Consider the following 13,292-nt stretch of genomic DNA (forward strand, 5'->3'; position numbering starts at 1 on the left):
TGACATAGATTTCCCTACAGGCACACCTCATTTTCTTGTGCTTCACTTTATTGTGCTTCACAAATAATTGTGGGGGTTTTTTGGTGTCTTTTTTTTTTCAAACTGATTTGTGGCAACCCTGTGTTGAGCAAGTCTACAGGCACCACTCTTCCAACAGGATTTGCTCATGTCATGTCTCTGTATCAGTTTGGCAATTCTCGCAATCTTTCAAACTTCTTCATTATTATTATTATATTTGTTATGGTGATCTGTGATCTTTGATGTTACTACTACAATTTGTTGAAGGCTCAGATGAGAGCATCTTTTAGCAATAAAGTATTTTTAAATTAAGGCATGTATTTTTTTAGATGTAATGCTATTATACACTTAGTAGCCTATAGTCTAGTGTAAACATAACTTTTATATGCACTGGGAAACCAAAAGATTCATGGGGCTCTCTTTTTTTGTGATATTCGCTTTATCGCAGTGATCTGGAACTGAACCCTCAGCATCACCCAGGTCTGCCTGTATCTATCGCCTGTGCCCTCACAGCAGATGACAATCTCCTGAAACCAGAAACCTCATGTATCTTTTTCACCTAGTGCCTAGCGTAATACCAGGCACATAGCAGTTCTCCAATATTTACTGAATAAATATTACACTAATAGGAACGCAAACTTCAGCAGAGTATTGGGACGTGCGGGATGAATAGGGAGAATGTGGCAATGGAAGAAGGATGCTCCAGGCCCTCATCCATTCTGCTCAGTGGGAACCGCTGTTCACAGGTCTCCAAAGTCCTCAGGGGCTTCCCTGGCCCCACCCTGGCACTCACATACTCACGTTCCCTGGGTCCCCCCAAAGGGACTGCCCACCCTACCCCCATCCATCACAGAAGGCAGCACTTTCAAACAAGTTGTTTATTTGCATAGAGAAAACAAGACCCTGGCCAGGGGCCCAAGGGCCGAAAGGGCACTCCAGGCTACCTGCACCAACTCCTCCCCAGCCAATGAGAGGATGGAGGTCTAGAAACGTCAACTCTCCCCATCCCCACCCTCCCTATCCCCTACTCAAAAATAATTCTCTCTTGCCCCAGTTAAAACCTACTCAACCAAAAGAATGGGACAACCCAAGGGAAATGCCAGGACAAATAAGTAGCTATTAAGCATGAAGACGGCAGCTGGCCGCTCCCATCCCAGGGACACACCACCCCCCTGGAAGGTTTCCAGGGATGACACCCTGTCTTCCCATGGGTTGGATCCCACTCCTGAAACAAGATAAAACCCTAGAACCTAAAAAAAAAAAACCCTCATGACCTTTGAATTCCAAAGCCAGCTAACCCCATCCCGGCCCAGCCCCTTTTGCTGAAATGAATCCACCCATGCCTATCTGATGGGAGCTGGGTTCCAGGAGCAAGCCAGCCCGTCACAGCTTGAAACTCTCATCATACTCCTCTTTGGTCATCCACTTAGACTTGTAAGTCGACAGATGAGCCACTACAGATGCTCCTAGCCAGACACTAAAGTTCCTGTTGGAACCCACCCACATGGTGGTCTTGGTGGAGGAGAAATGACCAGCGATCAGCCCATACAGACGCTTGGTGAAGCCAGGATAGAGGCTGTTGCCCCCGCAGGCCATCAGGTGGGAGAGGAGCAGCGGGTGCATGGAGACCTCGCAGGTCTCGATGGAATCCAGGACGGCCTGGGAGATGCTGGGCCCTTGCAGGTCAAACACCTCGGGGCTGAAGAACATCTCAGGAGCCAGCCGCTGCATGGGGGTCAGCTCCACAGGGGTGCCATCCGGGAGATGATAGGCGTTATTCTCATCGGAGCCTTTCGGCAGGCTCTGATAAAAGTCCAGGGCCTCCCCCAGATTCTGTGGCACGTAGCACTTGGTCATCTGAGTGGTGGTCACTGTATCCAGCTGAAACAGGTTGTGTAGATTGTAATCTTCCTTAAAGAGGCTCTTGAAGAGATAGGCCGACAGATCCTGGCCTCCAAACTCCAGCACCTTAGCACTGGACCATAAGGGGCGGCCCAGATGGAAAGGCTGCACGCGGGTCAGGCTGTAGCCTGAATCTACCACCACGCCGGTCAGGAGGCCAGAGGAATACAGGGACATCTCCAGCTGGTCAGCCAGGAGGATGGACGGCACATCCAGTAACTCAAACATAATCTGCAAGAAGGGAGAAGACGGACACTCAGGGTATTTTCCCCGAAGTGTCCCAATCCATTTCTGTTTTCCCCAAGACGTCACTGCACGTCTGCTCGCAAAGTTGAAGTCGGCACAGACCTGTGTCCTGCAGGGACTGGTTGGCCCCTTGGAGCTCATGCTGGGGGAATAAGGGGAGGGCTCTGGAGGATTAGAAAGAGCCAGATTGGCCCTTGGAAGCTTGCTTGATGATGGCCTTTCAGAGGACCATTTTGGTGGAGGGGTGGGAAAAGACCTCAGCCTGTGAGAAAGGGCACTGAGATGCCTGGTTATGTGAGCATTGGGGACACAAGTGGCGGCCATAGTCAAGGGCCAGATTTCCAGCCTGAATGATTTATTTAGAAGAAAGAAGAGATGAGAGAAGAAACAAGTGCTGCATCCCCAAGTTTCTGACACTACAGATGCAGAAAGGCTGTAACAGCCCATCCTCCTGGTAGCCTTTGGCCACTTACCCGCCTTTGCAGGCCCCGGCAGGTCTACCTTCACCCCTCAGTGGGAGGGACCTCCCTCCATTCCCACGCTCAGAATATTGTCCCCTCACCATCCATTCCCCAAATAGAATAAAAGCCAAGGTCCTCTTTTTCAAACAGAAAATCAAACATGACTCCCCTAAACCCACTTAAAGCCCCCCAGGAGCTGCTTATTCACTCAGAGCAGAGGTTGGGAAGCATTTTCTGTAAACGGCTCAGGATGCCAGATGTAGCAAATAAAAATACAAGATGCCCAATTAAATCTGAATTTCAGATTGACAACAAATAATGTTTTAGTATATCCCATGCAATATTTGAGACATACTTATACTAAAACATTATTTGCTGTTGATCTGAATTTCAAATCTATCATGTATTTTGCCTAGCGAATCTACAACAGTAAATATTTTAGGCTTTACAAGCTATAGTCCCTGTACAACTATTTAGTTTTGCTGTTGCAGTGTGAAAACAGCCATAGACTATATGTAAATGAGTGGGCATGGCTATGTTCCAACAAAACTTTCTTTATAAAGACAGATGGTGGGCCACATTTGGCCCACCGGCTATAGTTTGCCAACCCTTGATTTAGAGTAAAATCCAACCACATCCCATAGCCTACCAGGCCTATGAGGTCCAGCCCCTGTAAACCTCACCTTCCTGTCTCTCTCTTGCCACCCTCCCTAGTTCGCTGAGCTCCAGCCTCACTGGGAGAAATCACCTTCTCAAAGAAGCCTTCCCTGATCACCCTCTTCAAAGGGACACTCCCCTTCTTCCCCTCAGTCAGTTATCACTCCATTTCGTTTCTAGAACTGATTACCACCTGAAATTCTTATTTGTTAACTTATTCATAGTCAAGTTTTCTCCCAGAACGTAAGCTCTTTGAGGGCCAGAACATGATCTGTGAACATTTATGGAATCCATGAGCATCCAGCGTCCCTCCGACCCCTGGTAGCACCCTGTTCACAGAGCATTTTACCTGCTGTGTCTCTTTCTGCCGGAGGAGCCTCTGTGAGCCCCCTCTCGCCTAACACAAGTGCCAGGCACACACTAGCTATTCAGTAAGTATTCCTGGGAAGAATTATTTAGAAAGCAGAGTTCCTGAAGCCCATTCCTGTCTGAACACAAAGTGCCAGGCTGTTCCCTGCTCCCTGGTGAGGGCAGTCCTGAGAAGACCTTACCTCCAGGGTCTTCTGACGGTCTGCAGGCTCCCTCTGGGGGAACTCTGTGATCATCACAGGGGAGTCCTCATTCTGCAGCCTGTGTTTCTCTAGGACAAATGACCAGATGTGCTCCACACCCTCCCAGTTGAGGACACGGCCACGGTGGATGGGGTAGCTAAAGGTGTCGGGACGGCAAATATCGATGCCTAGGCTCACGCGCCGCCGGGCATAGCTGGGGCCAGGATTCTCCCTGCAAGGGATGTAATTCACGATGCTCGGGAAGACCATCTGGGGCTCATTGAACCCCGACAAGCCAGCCTTCAGAAAGCCAGAGCCGTGGTCGATGATGATGGTTCTTGTAGCCATGGCGGAGGCAGAGGTGGGAGAGGTCTGCTAGATTCAGCTCCTCAAGGATGTATGGCAAAGCAGGGCCACCTGTGGAGGGAAAGGATGGGGGTGATTTGTGAACCCATTCTAGGCCCCCATTGGCTTCTCCACCCCAGAATCAAACCTCAGGCTCCCCTGAGCCCGTCCCCCTTTCAAGCCTTTGCACAAGCTGTAAACCGCACCTGGAATGCTCTTCCCATCCCAAACTGCTAGTCATCCTGTAGAACCCACCTAACAGGCCCCACCTGGGAAGTCCTGCCAACCTCCCCACTACTTCCCACCAAGCTTCTCCCTCTGCATTTGGCACACTCGTCTGTACCAGGTGGGCACTTCTGCTCCCAGAGGCCCACTTACAATTTGCAGACTTACAAGAAGCTTGTCACATAGGAACTACTTGGTGGACTTTGGCTGCCTGATTGAGGACACATGGAAGATGAACCATCAGCCTCGGGGACCACTGCCCTCAACAATAATAGTGTAAGAGCAGGAGCAGCAGTAGTACTTGTGACTACGACAACGACAGCTATGGCTACCATCTCAGGAGTACATACCCTCTCATCTATCTAGTGCTATGAGGAACACTTGAATTTTAGGTTTAACTGTGCAAAATTATCATGTGTGTCCATCAAAAATGACCAAATATCAGCAATTTCATAGGGTTTGACCTCATAAATGGTCTCATTTCATTTTCATCATGATCTATAAGGAGGGTACCATTATTACACTCATTTTATAGATAAGGAAACTGAGGCACAGAGAGATTAAAGTTACCTTCCCAGGGCCACACAACTAACAAAAGCAGGGCCAAGGCTTAAAGCCAAACCAGATTCCAAAGACCACACTCTGAACATCAGGCCAGGCTGATGAGAAGATATGGATTTTGAGTATGTGCTGAGCAGCTAACGTTTTATATACAGGAGGCTATAAGCGGGACATCTAATCATAACTGTGGTCAGTTTCCTTATCTGTAAAGTGGGAGGGGAATAATAACCACATGCTGAAAAGGTAGGTGTGGTCACTGCCTGATTTCCAGACTTTATAAAACTACAGTAGCCAGGACAACGTGGTATCAGTGAAAGGATAATCACATAGATCCAAGGGACAGAGTGGAGAGTCCAGAAATAGGTCCACACGAAAAATATCAACTGATCTTTGACAAGGTGTGAAAACAATGACATGGAGGAAGAAGAGTCTTTACAACAAATGGTAGGGAACAACTGCAGATCCACATGCAAAAAAAATGAATTTTAATCCATACCTCACACTTTGTTAAAAATTATCTCAAAATAGATCATACACCTAAATATTGAACCTAAAACTATAAAACTTTTAAAAGAAAACATAGCAGAAAATCATTGTGATCTCAGATAAGGTAAAGTCTTCTTAGATGTAACATTAATAGCCTGATCCACTAAAAGAACAAATTGAGAAATTGGGCTTCATCAAATTTAAGAACTTTTGCTCTTCTGAAGACACTGTTAAGAGAATAAAAAGACAAGCCGCAGACTGGGAGAAAATATTTACAAATCATATATCTGATAAAGAACTTGTATCCAAAAAATGTAAAGGGCTCACAAAACCCAACAACAAGAAAATAACCCAATTTCTTAAATGGGTAAAAGGTTTAAACACTTCACAAAAGAAGATATAGGAATGGCAAATATACACATGAAAAGATGCTCAACATAATTAGTCATTAGGAAAATGAAAATTAAAACCACAATGAGAGACCACTGTACACCTGTGAGAATGGCTAAAGTTAAAGGGTGACTATACCAAGTGTTGGCAAGGAGATGGAGGAACCAGAACCCTCATGTACTGCCGGTGGGAATGGAAAAGGGTACAACCACTTTCGAAAACAGTTTGGCAGCTTCTCAGAAAATTAAATATACACCTACCATACAACCTAGTATTTCTACTCCAAGGATTTACCCAGGGGGAACAAAAGCTTACAGTTACACAAAAACCACATGCACATGTTTTTATTAGCTTTATTCATAATCACCAAAATCTAGAAACAACCTAAATATCTGTCAGCTGGGGAGGGACAGACAAGTTTCCATTCAGTGGAATAATACTCAGCAATAAAAAGGAATAACTGATACACACAATAACATGAATAATTCTCAAATGCATTAAGCTGAGTGAAAAGAAGCCAGACTCAAAAGGCTACGTGCGGGGCTTCCCTGGTGGCGCAGTGGTTGAGAGTCCGCCTGCCGATGCAGGGGACGCAGGTTCGTGCCCCGGTCCAGGAGGATCCCCCATGCCACGGAGCGGCTGGGCCCGTGGGCCATGGCCACTGAGCCTGCACGTCCGGGGCCTGTGCTCCGCAGCGGGAGAGGCTACAGCGGTGAGAGGCCCGCGTACTGCAAAAAAAAAAAAAGGCTACGTGCCGTAAGAGTCCATTCATATGACATTCTAGAAAAGGCAAAACTATAAAGACAGGAAACAAATCAGTGGCTGCCAGCAGCCAGAGGTGGAGGAAGGGGCTGACCGTGAGGGCATGACAGCACTGGGGGGTGATGCTCTAATCTGATTGTGAAGGTGGGTACACAACTGTATGCACTCGTCAGAATGCTCACAACCATACAGTAAAAAGAGTGACTTTTACTCTAAGTAAAAAATTTTAAGCAAGAAAACCCAGTAGACGTGGGGACAAATGAAAGGTATATGAAATCCCCTTGCAGAATGCAAATTGTCACACACTCAGCAGACTTGGTACCTGGGATGCACGTGGGTGTCTCATGCAAGGGAAACATCCCAGGAAGCAGTTCAGCCCAGAGGCCACATTCCAGGGCTGTCACTCCACCAGCTATTTGCTCTACTTCAGTTTCCGTGCAGCAGTTGCATCTGCCTCTCACTATGGAGCATGACAGCCACTGCCTGGCCCCAGCCGGTAGCTGCCCACTGTCACCAACCTTGGAGCAGTGATTAGGCTTCACTGCCTTGAATTAGCTCTGACAATAGATGAGGGAGAGCAAAAAGGAGGAGAAAGATGGAGCCGAGGCACCAGTCTCCTCCCTCGCCTGCTGGCAGGCTGAATGATGGACCCAGGGTAATGGAGAAACAGGCACCTGGATGACATTCTCGGAAGTGGGCTGTGCCACTGACCTCTCTGCATCTCAAGAGCTAGGGGACTGACAAATGCTTCCTCGGCCCTGGCATTTGGAATTGCAGGAGATGCTGGCAGGGTGATGTCCACTGTGACTGTCAATGTTCACTGAAGGGGCTCCAGGCTGGTGGCCCAACTGCCCTGGCCTGGGAACTGGAGGGTGGGGAGCAAGGGGCCATCCCTCCCCTGGACCATGACTGTAGGAAGAAAGTTTGTATGGCTCCAGGGAGACTGCCCCAAGGACAGAGATAAAATCTACATATTCAAAAGCATTTTACTGAGTCACCTATTGTACAAACCCCGACTGAGCACTGTGTACCCCAAATCATTCTAGAATGACATGGTTCCTGCCCTCCTAGAGCTTACATTCTACTGAGAAGACTGTCAGTAAGCACCTGATCAAATGTATCATGCCAGGGGGGATTAGTGCAATGAAGAAAAAGAAAATCTGGTAAAAGCAACGGGAGTATAAGGGGCACAGAGGCTTGGTGTTATTCTAAATAGGGCACTCAGAAAAGGCCTCTTTATAGGGTGACATTTGAGCAGAGAACTGAATTCAGTGAGAGAACAAGTCATGTGATTACCTGGAAAAGCATTCCAAGCCAAAGGAACAGTAAGTGCAAAGGCCCTGAGGAAGAAACTGCTAGCTGTGATCTAGGAACATCCTGGAGGCCAATATAGGGGAGACATGGTGGGACAGGGGAAGGGTGTTGAAGATCTTGGACGGGACTTTCAGGCCTTTGTACTGTGCTTAGAGATGTGAGAAACCACTAAGGGTTTGAACAGAGGAATGATGTGATCTGACCTGAGTTGTAAAAGGACCATTTGGGCTGATGTGAAGGACAGATTGTAGAGGGCAAGAGGAGGAGCAAGAGGGGAAAGGACATGAAATATAACGGTGGCCTGCACTAAGGTGGTAGCTGCCAAGAAGGTAAGAAGTGGTCAGATTCTGGATATATTTAAGGAAGACTGGTACAGTGGAGTGCAAGACAAGATGAGGAATGAAGGAGGATGCTGAGATTTCTACCCTGAAAAGCCAGAAGAATAACATATCCATTTACTAAGATGGAGACTGTGGAAGGAACAGGTTTGGGGTAGGGAGGAAATCAGGAATTTTATTTTGGACATGATAAAAGTTTGAGATGCCTACTAGACACACATGAAGATGTCTGAAGGCGGAGTTTACAGATGCCTGAGATGGAGCTATATAATTGGGAATCAGTGAATGGGTGGAATTGCAAATTATGGGGATGGATAAGACCATGAATGGACTCAGTGTAGAGAAAGACTGGTGCTCGAAGGGACTCTAAGGTCTGGAGGCTGGGCCTTGGGAGGGACCAGTAAAGAGGATGAAAAGCAGTGGCCATGGAGGTAGCAGGGAACCAAAAGGGAGTCATGTCTCAGAGGCCAGGCAGAGGAAGTACTTCAAGAAGAGAAGAACTGAATGTGCTGAGAAATTAAGATGAAGACAAAGAAACACCCACTGGATTAAGTAACACAGAAGCCATCAGGCAAGAGAGTTTCATTGGAATGGTGAGGAGAAAAGTCTGAGGAGTAGGAAAGAGAGATTCTACAAAACTGGCCCTGCTCTGCACCGTACAAAATGAAAAATAATGTTAAAGAACTGTCTGGAATTAAAGGACATGGCCACCAACACAATGCACGTTTTCTCATCCTGGATCAATCCAAAACAAATTCCCATAGTAGCATTATTACACATTTCTGGTAGAGTCAAGATGGAGTAAGTTCACTACAGCCTCTCTATCACAGAAGATAACTAACAAGTTCAGACAAAATACAAAAAGCAATTACCTGGGGACTCTGAAAAGCAAGAGAAAAACAAAACAGGCAGACTGAAGAGAAGAGTCAAAACTTAAGAGAAGCAACCCACACAGGGGTGAAGTTGTTTGTTCTGTTTTCCCCTTTTCTCTTGCAGCCTTGACCAGAGGCAGGTTCCCAAGAGAGCCTCAGGAGTGGATGACTGGCAGATAAGACTAAGACAAAAACCTGCCTTTCTGGCCATCAGATCAGGAAAGGGGGCCTTTGCAAGTCAAAGAGGATGGAGAGAACAGAGTCAGAGAAAGGATTCCCCTAGTTCTGTGTAGGAACTTGCTCAAGTCCCAGGCTCCTCTGTGCATGTGGGGATAGACCCAAAGCAGCATAGCAAAGGCCTTATGAGCTGAACTGATGTTGGGACAACCACCCACAGAGGAAGAAGACAGAATTACTGTCTGAACCCAACTGGACTGATTGAATGCTAAAACATAACAGACAAGAACAAATGTTCTCCACAGGATTTTAACAGAACACAGAGCTTCACAACATAATATTCAAAATATCCAGGACAGAAACCAAAACTATTTAACATACAAAGAATCAGGAAAATGTAACTAATCCTTAAGGGAAAAGATCAAGTGCCAACTCTGAGATGACCCAGATGCTAAAATTATAAAGATATTAAAGCAGCTATTATAACTATGCCCATGATGTAAAGGTAGACATGCTCGAAATGAATGGGAAAATAAGTGTTTTCAGAGGGAAACAAACTATAAAAATAACCAAATGGGAATTTGAGAAGAGATGTATATATAATATCTACATTTTTTTAAAAATCCTGTTCAATAGTAGAATGGAGATGGCAGAGGAATGCGTAAGAGAAGATATCAATAGAAATTATCCAATCTAAAAAAATAACTTAATGAAAAGAGCCCCAGGGACCTGTGGGACAATATAAAAAGGTCTAACATTCATGTCATTAAAACCCAAGAAGGAAAGAAGAAAGATTGGCACAATAAAAGTACTTGAAGAAATAATGACTAAAATTTTCCAAACATTGGTGAAAGACATAAATCTGCATATGCAGGAAACTTTGTACATCCCAAAGAAAATAAAAGTTTTAAAATGCACAAACGCATCATAGTCAATTACTGAACACCAAAGATTTTTTTTTTTTATGGAGAACAGTATGGAGGTTCCTTAAAAAAATAAAGATAGGACTACCATATGACCCAGCAATCCCACTACTGGGCATATACCCTGAGAAAACCATTAATTAAAAGAATTTTTTTAAACCTTGAAAACATCTAGAGAAAAATAAAAACATTATATACAGCAGAACAACAATTAGAATTACTGTTGATTTCTCATCAGAAAAGATGTAGGCCAGAAGACAATGGAACTTCTTTAAAGTGCTGAAAGAAGACTGCCAACACAGAATTCTATACTCAAGACAAAAATCCTTCAGGAATGAAGACAAAATAAGACATTCTTAGAGGAAGTAAAACTAAGAAAGTTAATCACCAGTAGAACTCCTTTAAAAGAAATGCTAATGAAAGTTCTTCAGGTTGAAGGGAAATGATACCAGAATCTGTAATTCTGAGAATGAAGAAAGAGCAATGGACATGGTAAATATCTGGGTTATTATAAGAGGATATTTTTCTCTTCTTAAAATAGGTATGGTCATTGAAAGCAAAAAAATATATTAAACAATGTCTAATGAGTTTTCCAATGTATGTAGATGCAATACATATAATTATGAAAAAGGAGGTAGGGTAAGGGGATCTACATGGTTACAAGATCTACATGTTATTTGAAGGGTAAATACTGGCTCTAATTACACTTGTAGGTTAAGTAGGTATATGATAATCCCAAGAGCAACCAATAAAAAATATAATACAAAGAGATAAAGCCAAACACCCAATAGATAAATTAAAATGGAATACTAAAAATATTCAAATAATATAAAACATCACAGGAAAGATGGAACAGAGACACAAAAAAACAGAGTGGAGAGGGGGAGACAAAAATTGTAGACCATGTCAATAATTACATTGAAATAAAATATCCCAAGACACATCAATTGACAGAGATTGTCTAATTGGAATAGCAACAATAAAAAGACCTAATTATAGGCTGTCTACAAGAAACCCACTTTAAATAAAATAATAAACATCAGTTAAAAGTAAAAATAAGAGGATGGAAAAGATATACCAAGTAAAAATGAATCGAATCTAAGCTGGAGTAGCTATCTTAATATCAAACAAAGTAGACTTCAGAACAAAGAATATTATCAGGAATAAAGATAAGACATTGCATACTGATAAAAGGGTCAGTTCACCAAAAGGACATAACAATCCTAAACACATATGAATCTAACAACAGATGTTCAAAACTCTTCTTTCAGCAAAAACTGGAAGATGTACAAAGAGAAATAGAAAAACCCACCATTCAACTTGTAGGTTTGAATTCATTTTTCAGTAATTGACAGAAAAAGTAGACAAGTCAAGTTAGTTGCTCAGAAATTCCCTAGCTTTGCCAATTTTCTAACTGATACTCATAGAGCACCCTTTCAAACAACAGTAGAATATGCATTCTTTTCTAAAACACATGAAACACTCACAAAGACAAGCCACACTGTAAGCTATAAAACAAACCTTGACAAATATAGAAGAACTGAAATCGTATAAAGCATGTTCTCTGATCATAAAGGAATTATACTAGAAATCAAAAGCAGAATGATACCTGGAAAATCCCCCAAATATTTGGAAATTAAACAAGTGTAAATGGTTCATGGGTCAAGAAAAAAGTCAGAAAATATTTTGAACTAAATGAAAATTAAAGTAGAATCTATAAAAATTTGTGAGATCAGCTAAAACAGTACTCAGAGGGAATTTACAGCATTAAATGTTTGTATTTGAAAAAGAAAAACATGTTTCAAGTCAATAATCTAAGCTTCCACTTTTAGAAACTAGAAAAAGAAGAATGTATTAAACTCAAAAGCAAGCTGTGGATGGAAATAATAAAGAACAAAATCATTGAAACTGAAAATAGGAAACCAATAGAGAAGAGTCAATAAAACCATAAGCTGGCTCTTTGAAAAGATTATTAAATTGATAAACCTCTAGTCAGACTAAGAAAAAAAGAGATAAGACACAAAGGATAGATATCAGGAATGAAGTGACATTACTCTGACACTACAGACATGAAAAGAATAAAAAGAAATTATCATGAACAACTTTGTGACTATCAATTTGACAATATAGGTGAAAAGAACAAATTCCTTTGAAGACATAATCTACCCAGGTCCACTCAAGAAGAAATATATAGCCTGAGTAGCTCTATAACTATTAAAGAGATTGGATTTTTAGTTTAAAACCTCCCAACAGAGAAAACTCCAGACCAAATGGCTTCACTGGTAAATTCTACCAAAAATTTAAGGAAAAAATGATTCTAATTGTACCCAATATCTTCCAGAAAGCCAAAGATAAGAGACCACATCCCATGAGGGCAGCATTACCTTGATGCCAAAATCAAACGTACTACAAAAAAAGTGAAAAAAAAACTCTGATGAACATAGATATAAAAAAATCTGAATAAAACATCAGCAAACCCAGCAATATATAAAAAGAATAATACTCATCAACTAAATGGGGCTTATCCCAGAAATGTAAGGCTGGTTCAACATTTTTAAATCAATGTAATTTTTTTTATACATATACATTTTATTTATTTATTTATGGCTGTGTTGGGTCTTCGTTGATGTGCACAGGCTTTCTCTAGTTGCGGTGAGCGGGGGGCTACTCTTCATTGCAGCGCATGGGCTTCTCGTTGCGGTGGCTTCTCTTGTTGCAGAGCACGGGCCCTAGGTGCGCAGGCTTCAGTAGTTGTGGCACGCAGGCTCAGTAGTTGTGGCTCACGGGCTCTAGAGTGCAGGCTCAGTAGCTGTGGCGCACGGGCTTAGTTGCTCTGTGGCATGTGGGCTCTTCCCGGACCAGGGCTCAAACCCATGTCCCCTGCATTGGCAGGCAGATTCTTAACCACTGTGCCACAAGAGAAGCCCAAATCAATGTAATTCAATCTACCAACAGATGAAAGAAGGAAAAAAGCATGACCATCTCAGTAGATACAAAAAAAAAAAAAAGCATTGGATAAAATCCAACATGCATTTATAATAAAAACTCTCAACAACTAGGAATA

The 13,292-nt window shown here is 43.2% G+C and overlaps 1 protein-coding gene across 1 annotated transcript; it reads right to left on the reverse strand.

Moving 5' to 3' along the window:
- Positions 1-1,401: 1,401 nt before the first annotated feature.
- ACTL8 (actin like 8) lies at positions 1,402-4,183 on the reverse strand (the record flags this gene model as incomplete). Its single annotated transcript, XM_081225366.1, has 2 exons — positions 1,402-2,151; positions 3,836-4,183. 2 exons carry the CDS (start codon positions 4,181-4,183, stop codon positions 1,402-1,404), a joined length of 1,098 nt encoding a protein of 365 aa, XP_081081492.1.
- Positions 4,184-13,292: the final 9,109 nt, after the last annotated feature.

Source organism: Mesoplodon bidens (genome assembly GCF_964165515.1).
Source record: "Mesoplodon bidens genome assembly, chromosome: 2".
NCBI lineage: Eukaryota > Metazoa > Chordata > Mammalia > Artiodactyla > Ziphiidae > Mesoplodon > Mesoplodon bidens.